Source organism: Perca fluviatilis, chromosome 4 (genome assembly GCF_010015445.1).
Source record: "Perca fluviatilis chromosome 4, GENO_Pfluv_1.0, whole genome shotgun sequence".
Taxonomy (NCBI): Eukaryota; Metazoa; Chordata; class Actinopteri; order Perciformes; family Percidae; genus Perca; species Perca fluviatilis.
Genome location: NC_053115.1, coordinates 17,557,322 through 17,578,940, shown reverse-complemented (window position 1 = coordinate 17,578,940; position 21,619 = coordinate 17,557,322). Strand labels below are relative to the sequence as shown.

Below are 21,619 nucleotides of genomic sequence, written 5' to 3'. Positions count from 1 at the left end.
AAAATAAGGATTATAGCTTAAATATTCAAGTTTTCTGGAGTTTGTTTTATTTGAGTTACAAAATATGAAGTGCCATCAGCAGACTCAACAAGAGAGTTTGCCAACCTTCTTGTGTTACAAGTATTTACACCCAAAAATCAAGGATATCCATCTTAATTTCCACCCTCTGCGTTCTGGTTTGTCCCAGAGTTCAAGTCTCTGTTAGGTTGTCCAAGTTCAAGTTCCATTTTCAAAGTTTAAATATTTAAAATATTTACAAAGTCCTGTATTCAAAAACTCCCAAATCATATTGTAGCTTGTTCAATACAAATGCAGGTGCCACAAGTGTGACTGCTTCAGTATTGTGAGAAAATAAGCAGAGCTGGTGGAATTAAAGGAGCTGTTAAACGAATGTGGTCCTCTACAGGGTTTCCATAGTTTTACAATTTGGCCTTCTCTAAAAGAAAGCCTGGGCGAGGAAGTCTGTACATAATTATTTAAAATGACATGTTCAAATGTCTTTTTAGCCATTGCGGTGCAACAGCTTCCATGATCCACTCTTGTGAAGAAATGAATATGACAATCAATAAAAGACATGAAAGAAAAAAAAGGCCACCCAGATAGTCACTCATTGTTCAAACATCCTGATTTTTTCTTCAGAGCATCTCCGAACATTAAAATAAAACTCCAATAAATAGAAATACAGCAGAGAAATGGTCAAATAAGACTGATTCTGGTTTGGTCCATCCCTCAGTTCTTTTTTGAGAAGGACAAAAATACCAGCCAGGAGTAACAAATGAAAAAAGAAACATGTTGACAGGGTATATCCTACACATTCCCACTGTGTCCAGGAAAAAACAAATTCTCCTATTCCTCCGGTTTCCTGAGGCTCATCAGCAAGAACATCCATTATTTCCAGCAGGGAAGGTTACACAGAGGTGATGACAATCATGAGGTGTGGTGAGATGCTAGAGATCCTGTTAAGAAGGTCGGGGGCGAGCTGGGATAAGTGGCTCTCTGAAAATTCGCATGGTGGGAAAATCTGTAGCACATAGGCAGGCTGGAAAAACAAAGAAAACATCGGTTACACATAAGAAGTTACAGAGAACCAACATATTTGATACAAAAGGGCGTTTCATTAAGCAAGATTATACTAGTAATAGTTTTATATAGTTATAGTTTTAAAAGGAGACTATAGAGGTCACACATGAACGATACATACAAGATACAAGAAGATTTATTAATTAAAATAATCCCTTTTCATCAAATCATTATTAAACTTTAAAAAATCCAATCATGTCTCACCTGATTGGAACCTGGGTTGGGTATATTGATGATACCAGCAGCCAACTTTGTCTGCAAGTAGTTGATGAAAGCGGCCTTTAGAGCTTGAGTTTGGTTTAGGACATCATCTTGATCTCGTCCACATGGCAGAGCAAGGAGAAGACAGAAGTCACTGTCCCCCTGTAGGAGGGAAATGTAAATGTTAGCAGAATCCATTTGAATTAAAACAGAAAAATTGCTCAACGGGAGTAGAACAAAAGACACGCACCGTCATTCTTCGGGCTACACTCTCCAGTTGCGAAGCCTCTAGTCTCATTCTCTGGACAATCCTAAGCAATGCGCCTCCTTCTTGTAGGGGCAGTGATCGATGAGCCAAAGCTTTGTTTCCGCAGACAAAATGCAACTGGACTGCAGCTGTGTCATTCTTCAGTGCCAGCAGGCCTTGCCACACAATAGGGTATTTCTGTTTAAATGTGAGACAAAACAAAGACAAGTATGTCAGACAAAGCCCGCTCTTGTTCAGACCAACAACCCTGAACACAATTTAAACCATTATGAGTTTTGTCTTACCGTGAGCAACTGCACCATATTAACAGGCTGCGTCATCTTGCCATCTGGTTTTGTCTGGAGGTCTGCACCCTAAAAGGTTTCGAGACAATAGTGGAATGTGTCATGAACAGTTTCTGTAACATAAAGATATCAACCCACATTTGCACTTAGTTGGTCAGTTTATTATTGTCCACCCCACTTATCACAGCTTTCAAAATGACTATAAAGTCAAATCAACAACTCTCTAAAACATTTTGTAACAAAAACTGAACATTATAACCTTCATGATGGCAGGATTTGTTACAGGACTTGTATTAGACTGCATTACTTTTGGCCAAGTGCACCTACTAAAATAAAGAGTGTTAAGTGAAGTGAACTCACCATGGTTGGTGTGACGTTCAGTGGTGGCTGGTTAAGTCCAACAGGAGACGTCTCTGGTATTTGAGAATGGATGCCTCGTGGGTTGGAGTACATCCCTGAGTACTCTGGGAATGAGCCACTAGGTCCTGGTGGCATTAGCTGAACTCTCTGGGGAGATGCCATTGCTTGCCCAGATTGTCTGATCCCCATCATTCCATCTTTAGAAAGAGGAGAGTGTGGCCTCTTTGCTTCCAATGGCTTCGTTATATCCTTCTCAGACAGACCTTTAGGCAAAACATGTGCTCTTGGAGACAAGGATAAGGGTAGGCTGGAAGGCGCTGAAGAGGGGGGAAGAGTCTCTTGAATGTGTCCAGAATGAGCTTCTGTGCCCTGTTGGTGCAACAGCACACGCATATCTCTTTGTGCCATGTATGTTTCTAACTGGACACTAGTCCGCAAAGGCCCGCGAGGATCTGACTGCATCGTTTCCGGTTTTAACTGTGTAGCAGATTGTCTTCCTGGAGCCTGGTGGAAGCGTCTGGCTTCTTCCTGTTCCCCCTCATGGCCCCTTAAAGAACCAGGGTTTACCTTGAGAACCTTGTCCCTGCCAACAGCCTGGGGTGATGTAGGCCGTGACTGCACAGGACCAGACCAGGGAGAGGCAAGAGGCTCACTATGCATTCCATAGCCCATCACAGACAGAGGTGGAGTATTAACCCGAACATCTCCTTGGACAAGATGCCCCACTGGAATTGACTGGGTTACACGGTGAGGAGACATCCGTCCCAAGCTCCCAGGAACACTGTGAGGTGGCATGATAACTGACTGCTCTGGATGATGTACACCAGTAATAAACTGCTGCATGGCAGGTAGGCCGGTTGATAACATAACTGGTATGCCCTTGGGTGACGAGGAGCCTATGGGCGAGGATACTTTGGTAAACGGAGAGTGTGGATGACCTGACTTACGAGGGGATCGTGGTTCCTGTTTTACTCCACTAATATGGGAGGGAGCTCTGTCACCAGCAGCTGTAACAAAACCTACATGGTTGGCAGGTGGCGAGGGCAAATGGGGGCTAATTGCAGGACTTATAGCAGAGGTCCAAGGTGGTTTAGCTCCATCCGTTATGTGAGGATCAGCACCGTCCATTTTCTTTTGATGTTTTATTGGCATGTACTCTTGATGGTAACTCATTACTTGCTGGTTACCCTGTGTGACACGCTTCACTACTCCTTGAGGTCCAGATTGGTAGGATTCCATCTTTTCCAAACCAGTGCTTTCTTGTTTAATAGAAGACAAAGTTGAATGCGTCTTACCAGGATGCACATGATCTATCTGCAATGAAGGCCCCTTTTGAAGTCCTAAGTGAGAATGACCATATATTTCCTGTTTTATCTGGGGCATGGATACCAACTGCTGAGATTCCATGTCACCTGCTGTTGCTTGTGGGATCTGACTTATTTTTGCACTAATCCTCTGTGGTCCCTCCGTTTTCTGGCCTGAGTGGCTCAATACTACCACTCCTTCAGATGTATTAACTCTCAGACCTGGGCAAGATCCTATACCAAGAGTGGGGCTCTCAACAATGAAGCGTGCAGAACTTCCTCCCTCATCATCACCAACCGATGGCCCATGGTATGATCCAGTATCGTCTTTGCTGGGCCTATAGGTTGGCTTGGGTAGAGTCATGTCCGCAGAGGGATTTCCAAGGTTTGTGTTTACCTTGTCCTCAGGCTCAGGAGGGTTGCAAACACGGCTGATAACAGACGTTGCAGTGGATGCAATAACAGAGATCACAGACTTTGTTTCAGGAGATGGTAGTGAGGCCGGAGGTCGACAAATAGGTGGAGCTGGATGAGCTGCCATTCCACTACTGGGTAGTGGTGACTTATTTGGCACAACAGCTGACTGAGTTTTACTTTCAGAGGGGTTCTGATCTCGCAGGGTGGGTAGATTACTAGGAATAGAACTACTGCCTGGCAATGAAATATTTTTGTGTTTCATAAGAATCTGTCTCAAGTCACTGTTGCAATGATCAATATCCACATTGTCAGAGTCTGAGGGTAAAGGCTGGTTTTCCTTGAATGCAAACGGCATGACAGGTGAAGAGGACACTTCTGTATCCTTAGACTGGTGGCGCCAATCTGGTGGAGAAACAGGAATTTTGCTTGTCTGAATGGGTCTGATAATTGGCCTGTTAGCAAGTGGAGATAGGGAAGGGGAGATGCACTCAGGTTGCACCTGTTGAGGCTTTGGGCAGATTGGATTCTTAGACTGGGGGTTAACGGATTTAGGATTTTGAATCTTTTCTTCAGAATATGACTCTGTGTTTACATCTGTAGCCTTGACAGCTAAAGGTTCAAGTTCTGGCTTCCATGTAGTCAGAGTAATGACCGCAGTAGTTGCTGCTGAAGGAGTTGTTGCAGGAACAGTCTTTACACTGGAAGGTGGGCTATCTGCTAAAGGAGTTGTCAATTCCTCACTTATTGAAGGTCCTTCCTTAAAATCTTTTCTCACTTGCTTTTGGCCTTTAGAACGTTTGGGTGTTTTAGGTCTTCCCTTGGTGCCCTTTTTGGGTGTGGAAGGGAAGACAGACTCCTCCTGTATAGCAGGTGTATTTGTATCAGGTTCATCTCCCTTGGCAGACGGAATCAAGTTTTGTATCTCAGGTTCTGAACCTACATCTGCACTTGGTGGAGGTGCTTGGGTTAAGGTTCTACCATCAGCAGTTATCGAGTCAATAGCAGCCATGAGTTCTGTCTCGCTAGCAGGATTTGAAGGTTTTTCTTCCTCTGGGTCACTTTTGACTTCTGTTTGTGGGGCAGGTGGCATCGGTGTTTCTGTTGGAAAAGCTGGATCGGTTAGTTTAGCAATGTTCTCCACAGCCTGCTCCAATTCCAGCTCCTGTGAAATTAAGCTTTTTGGTGATTCCAGGAGATCTTTTTTTTCCAAAGTGGAAGCATTTTCCATTTCTTCAATGTTGGAGCCTTTGTTTGCATTAGTACACTTTGAAACATGATCACTGTTGTCACCAGGCCTGATCTTTTTTGAAGAATCCTCTTGATTCCCAACTTCATCTTCCCCTAACTGAAGAAGATCTTTTACCTCTGTCACATTTAGTCTGATTTTGAGGTTCTTGAGAACAGGAGACTTCGGAGTCCTTGTCAACTTGTTTTTACCTCTAACAACCCTGTCTAAGTTGGGTTTCTCTTCTGGAGAATCGGGCTCTTTCCCATTTGATTTACCCTCACTTGCCTTTTCATGGAAAATATCTTTATCTCTGGCCAATTCTCTTCCTTCTTTATCCTTCTCCTCTTTCTTTTGGTCAATTTTTATTGATGGATCTTCTTTACATGAACTTGATGAATCTTGCAAGGCCGAGGAATCTTCATCTGTGGAATCCATTTCCTGATCATCATCCTCAGCCATCTCAAGTTTTTCTACCTTCCTTGTTGATCCAGATACTAGGACCGTGGACATCAGATTCAATGAACCCTTTGTGCCATGAGGGGATGTCTTCCCTTTTGACATTCTTGGAATTCTTTCCCCAACTTCTGACTCATTTGAATCTGTGTCTTTATTGTCCATTTTTGATTTTTCTACTTTAATTGTTGAACTCTCGTCGCCTTGTCTGCGATTCTTGGGAGGACGGCCCCGTTTGTTTGCAGGTGTTGGAGCAGGTGCATCCTGTTCGATATTTTGTTGTTGTGTTGTATCTCTGTCTGTACCTCGCTTTCGTGCAGAGCGCGGTGACTCTGTAATTTCCTTTCCAGAACGAACTGGCGCATCATCTTCAACTGGAGTGGCATACACAGATTTAACATTTCTTCGTCTTGCTCTGCCTGCTGATATGCCCGGCTCTGACATATCAGGTTCTGATCCATGAATAGGAGATTTGCCTGAGGACTTTGATTCAGCTCTTGGAGATGATCCACGTTTCAGCTTCTCTTTGTCAATGCGCTCACTCTTACGCGTTGCTTGTTTCTCGGAACCAGAGGTAGATATGAGGGGAACTAGAGCAACTTGAGCAGGGGAATATTTGCCCTTTTTATTTTTCATTTCTTTTGGTTTATGCTCTTTCTGGGGTGAGACTGGCTCATCATTTATGTCATTATCAATGGGCATCTGCATTTTACTAACTTGAAGTTTCTTCTCTCCCTCAGGTTCTGTTACTGCTTTCCAAACAGATTGGGTCTCTTTCTCTTCCTCTAGAAGACTAGGTGGTATGGGACTAGTGGTTTCAGGCACTTCCAGTTGTGTTGTCTCAGGATCAAGCTCTGTTTCTGAAATGCTAACAAACTCATCATGACAATCACGATGGCATGGTTTCTCTGTACAGAGAGGTTTTACATCCTCAGTAATAATATCCAATTTCCCATCAGATGGAGAAGGTTTACATCTATCCACTGAACCACTGGGTTCGGGTGCTGCTATTGGTGCAGGTTCAGAATCAGATGATGCCTCTGTTGAGACTTGGTGAAAGGATACAACCGGTTCATTTTCTTTTACCTCTTCCTTTATGACAGACACAGGTGGATAAGGATCAGGGGCTGGATTTACTGCAACAGATTTCTCTTCTGGAGCGGGAAAGTCTTTTGCCGTAGATTGTGTGAAAGGAGTAGGTGTGAGTCGGGGTTCAGAAATCAGCTCTTCAGCAGGACTGATGGGTTTTATTTCTGGCTCCATGATAGATTCTGTTTTAGGTGACTGCAAAGCTTGTTGCTCTTGAACAGGTGCTTTTTCCACTTTATTCTCATCCCTGAGCATTGGGTCTTCTTTTGCCTCTTGCAGCTGACGGCCTTTATTCTTCTGTTGTTGCAGTCGTGTGAGTTCCAAAAAACGACTATGGAAAAGGACAACTGGCCCAGAGTCAAGTTCCCCATCTACTGTACCTTGCTGACCTGGTTGTTGGTTTTGTGTATGGTCAGGTTCTTCATGTTTACGCTCCAAGTGTTGAAGTCGCCTAGAGTCCAGCTCAAAGACGGGACTGTGAAGGAAGCGGGAGGCAAAAAGTTCCCTTCGTTCCTGTTCCACCGGTTTAGGCTCCTCCTTCCGGTCATCAAGTTTGTCTACAGATCCAATTCGAATCTTTTTCTTTTTCATGTACCAGGAGGGTGTAGGTCGTGGTGCTGATTCTACCTTCTCAGTATCCTTTCTGTTGCGTAAACTTGCAAAGTGAGAATCATAATCCAGAAATGACCAGTTATCTTCTCTTGAAGATGAAAGAGATTTTGCACGTTCGAGCAGAGCCTTTGTATCAGGTGTAATGGTTTGATCAAGTGCAAAGGAGTAGAATTTGTTCCTTTCAAGATGTGCTAGTTTGGGGTCTGAAAACCTGTCAACCCTCGGCCGCTCGGAAAAAGGCATAGATGTTGAGGGCACAGGAGAGTGGGGTTTGGTCTCTCTGTCCTCCTCAGAGTCGGATCGTACTTCCCCAGGCTCTAAGTCATGCCAAATACCATATTCCAAACGCTTGCGATTGTGAATGTTTTTACTTAGACTTCTAGAAAAATTCAGGTCGGGTAACAAGTCTTGTTTAACTCTGCTCTCCCATCTCTTTTGTTGCTCTTCTTCCACACTAAGTAAAGGAGTGTTTGGCTTGTTTACCTGTGTGTTGTGTGTCCTTTTGACTAATAGCTCAAGATCTGGGTGAATTTTTTCCTCATTTCTACTTAACTCTTTCTGAGAAAGGTCCACAAGATCCTCATCAGCATTATGAGAGAAGTGCTGATGTCCTGGAGAGGAGATGTTGTTCCAGTCAGGATCTTCACTTTTTTGTCTAAAGCTCCTGTAGACACGCTCCCTCTTAATTCCTGAGTCAGGTTCAAATTGGTCTAGTTTCTTTAGTTTGTGAGACGGGAAATTATCGGTGACATCCTCAGGTGGTTTACCAACTTCATGCACAAGACTACGATGTTCCAAGTCCTCCATTTCACCTCCTTGAGGACTTCCTGGATTGTCAGATTTGTCAGACTCTCGCTGCTGTTGCTGCTGGTGCAACCGTCTATTTTGCTCCATTTGCTTGCGGTAACTCTGAGAGAGGTCAATGTCAACATGGTCTTCCTTGTTCTTAACACTTTTGTCCTGGTCAGCATTTGGAGTACCAAATTTGAAAGCAGCATGGTGTTCTTGTTCTCTTATACTGCTTTGGTCTGTAATTCCCTCATGTGAAAACCTTCTGGATGAAGTGTGCACTGGATGTGGTTTTGACTCCAGTGGGTCCAAAGATCCCTCCGACTTCTCTCTTTGTCCTCTAGGGTCCTCTTGGCCTTCCTTCTGAGTGCCACTTTTATCAGTTTTGAGTCTTGAATCTCTCCGTTGTGAATCTTTGTTTTTCTCAGTGTCTGACTCTTTCAAATATGTGGCACTAGCACTTAAGTCAGAGGATGGAATAGCATCCTCCTCCTCAAGCCTGCTTCTTTTCTGACGAATTGTCCTGCCACCGGAATCAGCAAAGCGCCTTTTTCTTGCAGCAAGGCGATCTGAATCCAATGATGCATCTTTCCCATCATTTCCAATATCGGGCTTTAGATGTTTCTTGAGTCGATTTTTTCCATCCAAGTCTGAATTCTCACCTTTACTCAGTTCAGATATTTCACTTTTTACAGAATCATGATGAGCAACTGACAACTGATTTTCAGTCAGAGATTCACCATCCCCCTTACATTTTTGCCTCTCTTGAGCATCCTGGTCTGATCCCCTTCCTCTTCCAGACCCATCAAAACTAGTCTCAAGCTCCGTTTCAGGTGGGTTGGATGGGGATTGCCCCTTTGCTTTCCTTGATTTAAGCTTCTCAGCTTTATCTTTGTCACCTTTCTCTTTTCGTTTGGCACGTTTGGTTTTCTCAGCACCTGCAACGCGATCTGGTTGGCTGCTCTTGTCACTCTTGGAGGCATGTTCCAGCAGGCTCTTTTCAGATTTGTCAAAGTGTGGTGGTGACATTGAGCTCACACTACCACTTCGCTCGGACTGGCTGTAAACCCGGCGTTCTGGGTCTCTGGGAGCACGCTCAGATGGTGAAGGCGATACCGTAGGAGTAACAGGTCGCCTTGGATGGGAAGGGCTCCACCTGCTGCGGTCAGCTTCAAAGCGTTCTCGCTCTCTTTCTCGCTCCCTTTGAATATATGTGTATTTTCGGATATCTTGCTCAAAGGGGTCTCTGTAGTCCCTGTAGTCTCTTGGGTCTTCATGATAACGTGGGTCAAAGTGATCCCCCTGATAGTGTTCCAGTTCAGGAAAACGCTCTCTGTTGCGAGCAGCATAGTCTCTTCGAGCTTCCTCTGGATAGATGCCAGGGGTTCTTATATTCTCATAATAAGCCCTTTCCGCTGTAAATTCATGGTATGGAGGTCTGCGTTCTTCTCTGTAGAGTGAATGGAGAGAATAGGAAGAGAAAAGTAATGCATTTTGTTGACCTAAATAATTTATTTTATAAAATTGCACTTCACTTTCAGACTAAGAAGTGCTTAAATATTTTGTAATGGAACTGTGATTCTAAAGATTATCACCTTACATCAGACATTTTATCAGAGGTGACTTAATTTGAAAGAAGTGTTCAAAATAGCAATTTATCAATTCTATAAATTTGTGACATTTAAAAAAAAATGATAATTGGTTGTGGACATTATCACTAGCATGCAATAATTGTCAATTTACCGTCGTTCAGCAGGGATTTCATAGATGTCTCTAATGTCTTGACCAGATGCCTGCATAGACCGGTAGAATGCCATCTGACTCTCTTGACTTGCAAAATCCACCTTTCATAAATAATTAAGTTAACACACATCGATACATATACACATGAAAAATACTTTATAAAATAATAAACCCAATAACTGTTAGTTTACCTTTATTTTATTGCCCACAATCTTCCAACCTTTGGTCTCCCTTACAGCTGCCTGAGCAAAATCTGTGTTGTTGTACAAGATGAGGGCCATCCCTTTCAATCTATCAAACACAACCTAAAAAAAGGACAAAACATACATTTAAAGTGTTTAAAACTACATAGCATTATAATGAAAAGCAAATCTTTAGCAAGAGAAAATATCACACCTTACCTTAACTACATGTCCATAGCGGCAGAAATGACGTGTGAGGTATTGCTCTGTAACACTGCTGGCCAAACCATCTAGCCAAACACACGTTGTGGGCATACTCTTCCCAAACCCAAGCTTCAAGTAGAAAGAGAACAATATCCACATTATACATGTGGAATACATTTGAAAGATTGAAAACCTACATAGACCAGAAATGTTACTATCGTTTACTGTAAAAGCACTACCTTTAGTCTGTTGCTCCCCAGATACTCTCCATCCATCTTCTTAATGGCCTTGCAGACACTGGCAATATCAGAATACTGCACAAAGGCATACTGGGGAACTCCATTTACTTTCTTGATGTCAATGTCCTTGAAAGGAAAAGAGAACCATTAGAGACCCTTATCAAATGTAAAATGTCCCCATTTACTAGGGCTGCACGATTAATCTAAATCGCAGTCGCGATGTCACTCTGTGCAATTACGTAACCACAAAAAATGTGCGATTTCAGTAAACATAAAAGGTGTGCTATGTGCGTGACTGTGTGCACTGCAGTCTCCACATTGTAACACCCTTCACTTAACCGACAGTATTAACAGATGAAGTCACCGCATCTTAAGAAGCTTGACATCATATTGTTCACTGTTAACACTTTACATCATCTTTGCTATCTTTTTCCTCTCGCTTATCCCTCACACAGCCTCTACGCTAAGTCCGACACAACTCACCGCTCCCTCCTTGCTTGACCAATCATTGAATGACATCACTCACTCAATGCACCTGCAATTTTTGCTCTCACTTACGCTACCATCGTAACTTCCACAAAAGATATGACCAGTCTGTTTATGCAGTGGCGCGTGTGTTGTGTACGGTCACGTGAGTATCATAAGTGTAGAGGGTTTCAGAGCATATAGACTTTAAGAAGAGGTTATACAAAGTATATTTCGTAACTTAATCACTAGTTATTATATTACACCCATCTTAAATGTCATTGTTTACAAGGGCATACAAAATGTATAATTTTAATAATTTGTTGTTGCAATAATGTCTATTTTGATAAGATTTTATTTAATTTTGTAGTTTTTTTATTTTTATTTTTTAAGTATTGCACAGATTTTGTTTATGCATTTTTTATTATGCTCATTTAACTTTGTAAGTTTCAAAATGTTAGTATTTTGAGCATTTTCCTTGATAATCAAGCAAGTAGACTCATGATACCATAATATCGCAATCGCAGTATTGTAAATTGCAATATGACTTTTTCTCCAAATCGTGCAGCCCTACTATTTACAGTACTCAGTCAAATGGTAGCATACCACAATTTCTCCAAAGCGCTGAAAAATGTCAAGGAGTTGTTGATAACTGGTGGTCTTCTCAAGGTTGCCTATAAACAGTGTCCTTGTGGCCTTTGGGTGGAACTCATCTATCCGGCCATCCAAGGGCCTGAACTCATTTTCACTCTCTGTTTCTGAGGGAAGGTAGAGGTTTATCATTAATATTACTGTCATGTTGCTAAATGTCAAGCTTGTATTATCCACCACAAAAATATATGGTTTTATGAAATAAGGTTTGTTGATTTAATTTAAGTATTCATCAAAATGCGGTTTTGTATATTTGTCATCACTTACCAGGACCATTCCAGGCTGTGACTTCAATAAGCATGCCAAAGAACAGCTTTCCTTTGGAGACGGTGAGGGCTTTTTCTTGATCCTCTTGCTGTCTAAAAAACACCAAACCATAGCGGTCTTCTGATGCTCCATGGATCTGCACTGAGGTCACTTTCCCATGTTTCTTGAATTCATGGAAAAGTCCATCTTTTAAACTTGTGTCTGCGGAAGAAAAGAAAAAGAGGATTAGGCTACTATGCAATGCAAATCTTCAAAGAGTGCTGAAAAAAGCCGATTTTCAAAAGAATTAAAAATCATAATGACCAAGTCTACACGCTATATAAGGGATCTTTTAATATGAATTTATTTGCAATACTCTCCATATTGATGACTCTCATAGCTTTTCTAGAGTCCCAATTTCATACTGAAACTGGACCATAAATACTTGTTATAGTGACACTGGTATGTCAAGCAGATATGATTGGCTGACACAAGTCCAAAGTTCTTTGTTTTGGAGGGGGGGGGGGGACGGGACGGGACTGAGGTCAAGTGTCACGGCTTAAAAATACTATATAAAGCAGTGAAAAAAGCCTGATTGGGATGTTTTAAGTTTCCTACTCCAACCTGGCTTTTCTACTGACAGGGCTATTGACCAACTGTTGTTGAACTCTGTGGGTCATACTAACTGCCTTGATTTTAACAAGTATGCATACATCACAAAGGTATAGGCTCAAAGATTTTAAATGTGAGTTACAGAATATAAGATTGTGGTCTGGGAATAATTACACGAGTAAACTGAAAAAGGCATATCTGTGGAAATATTAGAAGCAGAGTGACCTGTACACTAGTATTCCATGGCTATCAAGCACCAAATAACTAACATTTTGTGTGACTATTACAAAGCAACGCAAAGACAAAATATAGCTTAAGACAAATATGTCAATGATGATTGATGAACGGATTGATTTTTCATATTTACCCTTTTTTATTGCATATTTTATACAGTACCCAATACCAAACTTGAAATAGGATTTAAAAGGTTGGATGAAAAAGGAAACATGCTTCCGATGGTGTGTACACTTAAGTTGGTAATGATATTCTTATTCTTGGCATGTAAATAAGTGTAAAATGGATAACTTTGAACACAAGAGCCTAAAATTCATTTTTTCAAAATGAGGGTGAATACCGCCTTTAAACGGCTTCACATAGGAGGGACTGATACACTTTGGGGGAATACCATTTGTGAGCTTAACTACTACCGCTTTTCCACCTGGTAATAAATCTGAGTGATCGGATAATACAAGTGGACAGCTCTCAGGACGCATTGAGATCTGATCACTGAAACAGCATTCAGAGGTGGTCTACATTCTAATAGTCTATATCCTTGACGTTCTACTTCCGGGATTGCTCCGGTGCTGCAGGAAATTCCGCAGGTAGCAGTGAGAACGGGAATGTGTCCCGAGCCACATTAAGGACCGCCTAACTCAACTGAGCGGAAATACGTACTCATTCAAGTACGTAACATCACTTTTTCTCATGTCACAAAAAAAAAAAAAAAAGCGATCTTATTATCATACTGTTGGTGATGTGTCACCGTTTTTGTTTCTGTGCTGCCTGCTCTTATAATCTCCGGCTGTCTGGAGCTCTCTGCTGCGCTGTATGGAAAAGGCAGCCGCCGGTATTCAACAATGTTATTTTTAGTTTCATAAAACATCCCTTAAATCATAAATATTTTGGATATTACTACAAACATTCCTGCTCTAACTTCGTCTCCTTTTGTTATTTATTAGTCTCGCATTGCCAGACCAATCTACAGCGCTGAGTAAGCCGGCAAAATAAGTGGCGAAAACAGCAGCTGTGGAACAGTTTCATTTCCTATAGCTTTGAATATTTGCTGTTGATAAGTACCGAAGCTTCGAAGCTTAAAAAAAATGGTATTCGGGTACAGCCTTAAAAATGACAACAGCAGTCCAGGGGTCTCATTTATAAATGTGGCGTACGCCACATTTATATGCACAATACGCACATTTTGGAGACAATGGGAATTGGCGACGCAGAAGGTGAGGTGGTGAACTAAAGTCAAGACTGCAGAAAGTAAATGTGGGAATAACGATTACGCTTAATATTTTCATGTATTGATGTCTCACGCACATTTATTCACTCCATATCATCCACGTTATCATGAAGATTAAATCCAGCAGTGTTATTTGCGCTTGTACTGTGTGATAATTGTTACATAAACACCTTGTAAAATCCAACTCAAATCTTAAATAAAAAATTCTTTAATATTTAATCGGCACTGTCTCACAGTCACATTGTCCGCTACGGAGCACAGGAGGAGATGGCCCGACTCCATGGAATACAGGATACCACCAAATACCCTACCATTAGATAACTGCAGAACACAGTGTAAATAACAAAATATCTGTCTTTAATACTGTGCATATATCATAAAATGTAAAAGTCTATAGATCAGGTTTACCCACGCTGTGCGAAAACAGGCCGAAATTATAATTCAATTTGCAGCAATTCACCAGCGTCTGAAAAGTTTTTTGCTTCCCCCCGCTAGTCGTCATGATTCAGTGTTGGCATTAACGAAAGAACAACTGCATGCCAGGGTCATTAACATACTGATCAGCATTCATGAGGTGCTTTGCATTGACTATTTATGGTTAGAAATGGTGTGAAAAAGTGTGGCCGAGTTGGATCAGTGGTAGAGCAGGCGCACACGTACTGAGAGGTTTATGCCTCGACGCAGAGGTCCAGGGTTCAAATCCGACCTGTGACAATTTCCTGAATGTCTTCCCCCTCTCTCCCCTTGCTCACCTAGCTGTCCTGTCAAAAATTAAAGGCGGAAAAGCCCAAAAACATAACCCTTAAAAAATAAAAAATGAGCGTGTACAGGGCGGGAAAAGAGGCTGATTCACGTACGCACACTTCTAATCTGTGATTTATAAAGATAACATTGCTTCCACATGTGGGCATGCACGGTTTTATAAAGCAGATTTTTTTTTATGCGTACGCCATTTTCAGATTTGGGGCGTACGTACACTTTTAGTAAGGATCCTACGCAATGTTTTATAAATGAGACCCCAGGTCTTGAATCTCGATCCTCAATTTTAAACAATGCACTCTGGCAATCTTTAAAGTCCATAACACAAAGTTCATTTAATTAAAATAACATTTGTTTACAGCAACAGAAATGTAGTTTTGCAGGAGCCCCAAACAAAGTTTCTGAACATGGTCACACGATCACCTTGTGCTACTTAATTTGGATTTGTTTTATCATGTTGTGTGCACCAATGACCACTTTCTATCCCAGTCCTGCCAAAAGCAATATACAAATTGTATGGATCAGATGGCGTTATGTAGCCCTTTCATTTGAGAGGCTAACATGTAGAAGCTTACCTGTGGAGCGCACGGGTAGGTTTTGCACTTTAATTCCAAAGCTTCTGCGTGGCTCATCGGAGTCAAGCCCCATAGAAGACGTAGGGGCGTGTGTAGCCGATGACTGAACAGAGCGTGCCCGAGATCCATCACTTGAGCTGCTGTTTGAATCGCTGTTGTCACAAAATATAAATAGAAAAAAAAATAAGAAAACAAGAGAGCAAGTTTGTCTAGGGACAAAATCCAGTCAACAAACCCATGAAACATGAAGCGTTAATTTAACAAAACAAATGTCACACCTTCCGCTGCCCGTGCTGCTGGTGCTGCTGACAGAATCAGAGCTCGAAGATCTGCTGCGGGATCGAGATCGTGGACCTCTCACAGGGGACAAAGGAGCTCTTTTAGGGGAATGCGGAGTTTTGGGGGTTTGTCCGGTGGTCCGTTGTGGGGAAGGGTGCCTTGACTGTGAGGAATGAGATGATCGGCTCCGACGGTGATGGTAAGTTCTATCAACCCGCCGTCCTCGGTCATCTCTGTATAGGTCACGTCGTGTAGAATTAGTAAGAGTAAAGGGGTCTCGAATTCTAGAGTCAAAATGTGGGTCTGATGCCTCAAAGCTTCCCCCGATAGCACTGCTCCCTGGGCCAGCAGCAGCAAACATGGAACGATCTCGATAATAATCAGCGTTGTAGTGACGCTGTCTGTCAAAAGTGCCACTGCGCTCATGGTGTCCATATGGGCTGTGATCATATGCACGTTCACGGCTGTCTGAGCTACTGTGAAATAAGAACAGGGTAGAGAGGGGAAAAGAGTTACTATGATTCGAAACAATAAAAAGGCAAAAAAAAACAAACAACCAATTTTCTTTTATTAAATTATTTGGCATTTAAGTGCCCAATAGTGAAAGTCAAAATGGTCGGTACAGCAGGGATACAACTGAGAGCAGGCCAGATAAGATGTGTAGCATAATACTCTTCTTCTTAGAAAGAGCAGTGCCAGTATTTCAATGTAGAGATCCAGTCATTCTTTCCCTGGCAAAATTCATTAAATCGGTCTCTGTCAATTTGGGATTTGTTACCATCGAAACAAAACAGTGGTCTCTTCTATGGGGTTTCAGTTGGTCAACTAAGAAGAAAGAAGTGCTCACTTTAACGTATGTTAAAAAACTGCTTTAACTTTTCAGCAACAAGTTTTACAACAAAAGTCGCATGATATTTTCATTCTAATGTGACATTTGAAAGTTTACATGTTTTTTTTGTCACTAGAGGAGCATTTACAATGATTAGAAAAACAATACCAAATTCCTCACAACTAATCAAATAGGCCGAACAATCTGACTCTTCAAGACATGACATAATGGGGTCAGCCTATCAAATGCTGGCACTGTCTGTAAACACCAATGTGCACAAGGGTCTACAGATAGAGGGTGTTGTATGCTGTACAGATTGTAAAGACCCTCGAGGCAAATTTGTGATTTTGGGCTATATAAATAACATTGACTTGACTGGCGCTGCTCCAATTGCTTAACTGTAGCAGCCTAAAATGACATTCTGACAGGAACAAGACTACCAACAAGCACAATTATCTATACTGGTAAATTCATAAACAGTCACATGAAACAAAGCCGCCCCAGACGTTCACTACAACCTTCTTTGTTTCATTTTGAAAATCTACTCCTACAAACACATAATTTAGCAATGTTGTCTTTTTCAATTACTTTCGTTAGCAAAAACAAAAACATTAAGCAGTTTTGGCTCCTCTGGGTGTCCAGGGGAGCTGATTTCAGAGGCTGACTGTTCATGAACTATTGCTGTTAAGAAAAAGAAAGTTTCAAAATCAAACATTTCTTTAAAATATTTCAGTTCAGATCACTGTATTTAACATGATATGATAACAATACTTTTGAAGTATTTGTGTAATGCTGGAAAAAGGAGGCACTTGCAATACAAAAAAATGACAATACATATGTATAGTAAATATGCATTTTATAAAATAAGTTTGTTCTTCTCTTGCATCAAATTAATTGTTTCCCTAAAAGCAGTGCAAAACCAAATTTTAGACAAAGCACTAAGGAATGTTAGAGAAAGAAAATATGCAGAGGGCAGAGCAATACCAACCTTTTGGAAAAGAAGTTACTGAAACTAATCCATATACAATCTAGGTGGATCAGAATGTGAGAGCCCGAATGAAAAACCAAGGGGAAAAAAAATCAATTTATCTAATTAGGCAAAAAACGGTTCTCTTGAATCACACTGCACGTTATCTTCAAATACTGTGGAGCACCAGGCCAGTAGATTGTTGATGTATAATCCAGTTAGGCTACTTAATTCTCTTCACTGGATGGAAAAAGGGAAAAACAAAACAATCACAGAAATTGACCTCTTTATGGATTTCTGGACATGTAGAGAAAAAAAAAAAAAAAAAAAAAAAAAAAAAAAAAAAAAAAAAAAACACTATAGGAACATAAGACCTGAATAAATATGATTTTTTTTTTTCAAGTTGATGAACTTCGGAGTAATTCAGGGAATTCCAGGTTGACTACAGGAAGTTGGTGCCCGAATGGAAAATACATCCAACTGGATCAATCTTATCTTGTAGTATGTTCCAAAAATTAAGTTACATGGGAGAAAAAGGGTGAAAAATGTATTCCACTGATAATATCAAGTAGTTTAGATCACACACGCTTGTAGACTCACAGGCACTATAATCACAGCCCATAAACTCCTCATGGTTTCACAGGCATGTCTTAATTCCACAATCCAAGGATCTCATGGGGTGTATGTACTGGAAGGCTTCATCTTTTGTAGTAACATTTCAAGTTACTTTGAAAAAGTTGTATTCAGCTCTCATACATATACATACTCAGAGTGCTCTTCTCCTCACTGAGCTGAGGCCTTACACAGCTACATCCACACTCGAGTAATCCAAATGAACGGCAGCTACACCTATCCATACTATGGTCAACATCAGAACATCCAACATGGGGCGTGTACATCCAGGAGGGTACATCCCAACTATGCAGTCTTCATGCGTCTTCATGGCCATCAAGCCAAAACAAGAATAGCTCCACAATCCTTTTGTCTGGATCATCCACGTTCTTGCCAAGTCTTCTTTGTATAGCTTCCATATTTGGGACAACATTTTTTATAATGTTAAGTTAATCTCACCCTAAAATGATTGAGATACCCTAGGATATATGCACTTAAATCGGTCTTTCTTGTGATGTGTAAAAACTGTTTTCTTCCATCCACTTAAATCCAGAACAGGCCGTATCCAGATGCAAAAAAATTGTAAAAGTAGTCCATCCATCGGCTGTGGCCAAGAGGGAAAAAAATTGACAACCCGAGATGGGAGATCCTTGACATAATGATATATTACCTGAATAGATTCTTCAAAGAAAAGTACATCCTTCATAATTGGGATTTACTTCCAGTTTCAAGCAATTCCAAGTAAAAATCGAGGTTAGATCCCATATTTAGAAGGAAAATGTTTAAAAAGTATCCAAAAGCTCCCCAAGGTAGTTTCCCACAAAATGTAATAAATCCAGAACTCACCAGGATATTCCTCACGGATGTAATATCCAAACCAGATGTCAAACCCTGAATTATAGTTACCTTACCAAATGATAATGTGTAGTTAATTTACTTAGATCCCGTGGGAAAGGCGAGTCAATTATGAAGAAAAGTGGAACGATCCCTAATTACCTTTGTGCAACCCCCTTGAGGCATATATCCCTCACGAATAACCCCACTATGTGTTTAGGTTTTACACCTATCCAATACCTAGATTCCCCTGGATTTTAAGGGGAGGCCGTGTCCACTTACCCATCTATTCTCCGTTCATAACGTCCCTCTCTGGTGTGAAGGGACACAGGTGGGCCAAACACTGGACCAACTGTTCCCCTAGAGAATCCTGTAACGTCTCGACTGCTCGAGGGGGAGCTGTCTTCAAGGCCCCGAACAGCACTAGGGACTGAACCAGGTTCATTGTAGTCAGTCCGAAGGTCCCTGTCCCCCATCTTGTTGACAGCATTGTGAGCCTTCTGCGCACTTTTGATATCCACAAAATCCACAAAGGCTGCAACACCACCCTCTGACCCTCGCTTCCGCAGAACTTTAACACTTTCCACACGCCCATACCTGAGGAAATTACAATAAAAAAAACAAAGAGCAAATTACATATACACCAGCTAAGATTAGGGAATGTGCAGCTGTCTCTCTGTATTTCAGAGTCTGGTAAATGTAGAGCAGAAGAGACACTGATAGTAAAAGCTAACAGTAATGATTTACCTCCAATTATGAACCAAAGCAAGTTAACACCAACGTTTCCTTTTAGGCCACCAAACAGGAACGAACTGTCTGAACTTCAGGAAGCGTCTTAAAACAGTGTCTGCATTTGTTATGCTGAATTACTACGCTTGGTGTTCCAAGTATTGTTGGGAGTGTTGAGGTTTCTAAACAAACTTCAAAGTACAAACGTTAATCAAACATCCCTCTGGGACCTAACATGTCAAATGTCAGTGTTTAACAACTATAAAAAGCCTATCATCAAACACACAGCTGTCACCAGAACACTAGTTAAGGCTGTGCTGCAATAGCTCCCGCTAACTATGACTGGATGCAGTTTGTTGTGTTGCGGATGAGTTTGTTGAGGAATTACCGGGTTGAACTTTACATAACGTAGCAAACGATAAAGACATAAAACATTGCATGGTTTTAAATTACTCCTACGAACAAGTGGAAGCATACAAGTTTATGCTGTTAGCTCTCTATAAATTCAAATACTTGTGTCCCAGCAGGAGCAAATCCTGGTTTGCAAGTTGGCCAAATAAGAAAACAATACTTAGCTAGTATCTTAGCCAAGTTTAAGTATACTGATGGCAACCAACGTAAAGCAGCTCAACAACTTGCTAACATTTGATTACCAGCGAGCGGTGAGCTCACTGATCGCACGCGGATTTGGAATTAAGGTTATACATTTCAATATTTTTCTAACAACACAGTTGACCACATAAATAACGTCATGAGTCACACGTTTCAAGTGGCTAACATAACACAAGTCATCTCATGTTATTTGACCTGCTGTCCAGCTAACGTTAGCGGCCGTTTGGCTTGTAACGTTACTGATCATGAAAACGTCTCGACTTCCCACAAAATGGTTGGTTGGTTGGGTGGTAGCTCGGTGGCTAGCGGACCTAACGTTAGCTACTTTCCTCCTGGCTTTAGCAAAAGTTAGCCAAATACTATAAACCGTAAACATTTACACTAATGTTAAGTGGTTCAATTCCCGGCATTTTGGTTTAACATATATCGCTGTGCTGCAATATAGCACCGGCAGCAAAAAAAGAAACACCCTTGCTTGTAAAACTTAAAATAAATGCTAACGTTAGCTGTATTAGCATTAGCCGCAGGCTGCCCATCGCAACTAGCTAGCTAGCTAGCTAGCTAACTGCTGAACCTAGCGCGCGCTGCTTGGCCAACAGAGGATCCCTCTTGCGTAACCTACCTTTTAAAATGCTCCACAATTTTCTCCTCTCGAACATGTTCGGGTAAATTTCCCACCCAAAGGTGCCGGGTTTCCCGAACCATCTTGAGCTATTCTTCCCCCCTTCACACTCATATGATCTCGCACGTTTCTAATCCCTGCCGGTCGGAGGTCCGCATGAACAAAATGAACGACGGTGGTGAATAATCTGGGCCTGGTAGCCGTCTGCCCGTTTAGCTTTAGCTGCTGCGTCCTCGTCGATCCATGAACGTGGACGCGCGTTGGACTCGCTCCTGGTGGTTTTGGGTGCGAGCTGCACGATCTGGGCTCGGTGTGCCGCTGCCGCGCGTGCTCGACAGTTACAAATATACACAACGCGATTTCTTCAAGAGGAACAAACTGCAGCCAGCCCGCGAGCAAGATTTGTCTGCGGCGTCACGTGGTGCTCTCTGCAAGGTAATCAATGTTATACATTAGCATAAAAGTAGATCCCATCATCTTGTAACGTGCCAGTGTTGGATAGATGCTTAACTGTTGTTGAATTATTTTATCAAAGTTGAACTATTTCTTCAAAGTGGGAATATAGACATTGATAGGTGGCCTACCGTATGTATCATATGTAAACAAAAGCGAAAATATTGCTACAGCTAAATATCGACCTTTTGACAATTTGTTAAGGTCCTAATCGAATATTTGTTAAATCCATAAAATGTCAGAACATAATGAATAATGTGCATCACAAATTTCCAAACCCCAAAAATGACGCCTTCGACCTGCTTCCTTGTCTGATACAGGCTGAAACCAGAGTTATTCCGTTTATGATGTAGAGAAGTAAGCAGCAATTCACACCCTGAAATACAGCAAATGTTTGTTATGTTAGCTTGATAAATGATTTCAAAATCGATGGTCAAAACTGATCAATAGACTCACTGT

At 41.5% G+C, this 21,619-nt stretch overlaps 1 protein-coding gene across 3 annotated transcripts; it reads right to left on the bottom strand.

Annotated features, from left to right (window-relative positions):
- Positions 1-24: 24 nt before the first annotated feature.
- Positions 25-21,021, bottom strand: si:ch1073-335m2.2 (msx2-interacting protein). Of its 3 annotated transcripts, none has more exons than XM_039798086.1 (15): positions 20,708-21,021; positions 19,027-19,341; positions 15,502-15,978; positions 15,224-15,375; positions 11,837-12,037; positions 11,525-11,676; positions 10,454-10,579; positions 10,230-10,343; positions 10,020-10,133; positions 9,829-9,929; positions 2,194-9,535; positions 1,834-1,902; positions 1,532-1,726; positions 1,285-1,443; positions 25-1,039 (listed from the first exon to the last, which is right to left on the bottom strand). In XM_039798086.1, the coding sequence occupies exons 1-15, from the start codon at positions 20,788-20,790 to the stop codon at positions 908-910; spliced, it is 9,732 nt and encodes a 3,243-aa protein (XP_039654020.1). In that variant the 5' UTR covers positions 20,791-21,021; the 3' UTR covers positions 25-907. The 3 variants fall into 3 exon arrangements, with proteins under 3 accessions (XP_039654020.1, XP_039654021.1, XP_039654022.1); XM_039798087.1 differs by having other exon boundaries at positions 15,502-15,975; XM_039798088.1 differs by lacking the exons at positions 19,027-19,341; positions 20,708-21,021 and adding an exon at positions 17,320-17,595 and having other exon boundaries at positions 15,502-15,975.
- Positions 21,022-21,619: the final 598 nt, after the last annotated feature.

Excerpts from the sequence above, each read along its gene's own strand:
- si:ch1073-335m2.2 (XM_039798086.1), bottom strand. The coding sequence starts at position 20,790 with ATGGTTCGGGAAACCCGGCACCTTTGGGTGGGAAATTTACCCGAACAT. Across the intron at positions 10,580-11,524 it reads AGCGCTTTGGAGAAATTGTG|GACATTGACATCAAGAAAGT; the intron begins GTATGCTACCAT and ends TTTCCTTTCAAG. Across the intron at positions 1,040-1,284 it reads CCAACCCAGGTTCCAATCAG|CCTGCCTATGTGCTACAGAT; the intron begins GTGAGACATGAT and ends TTGTTTTTCCAG.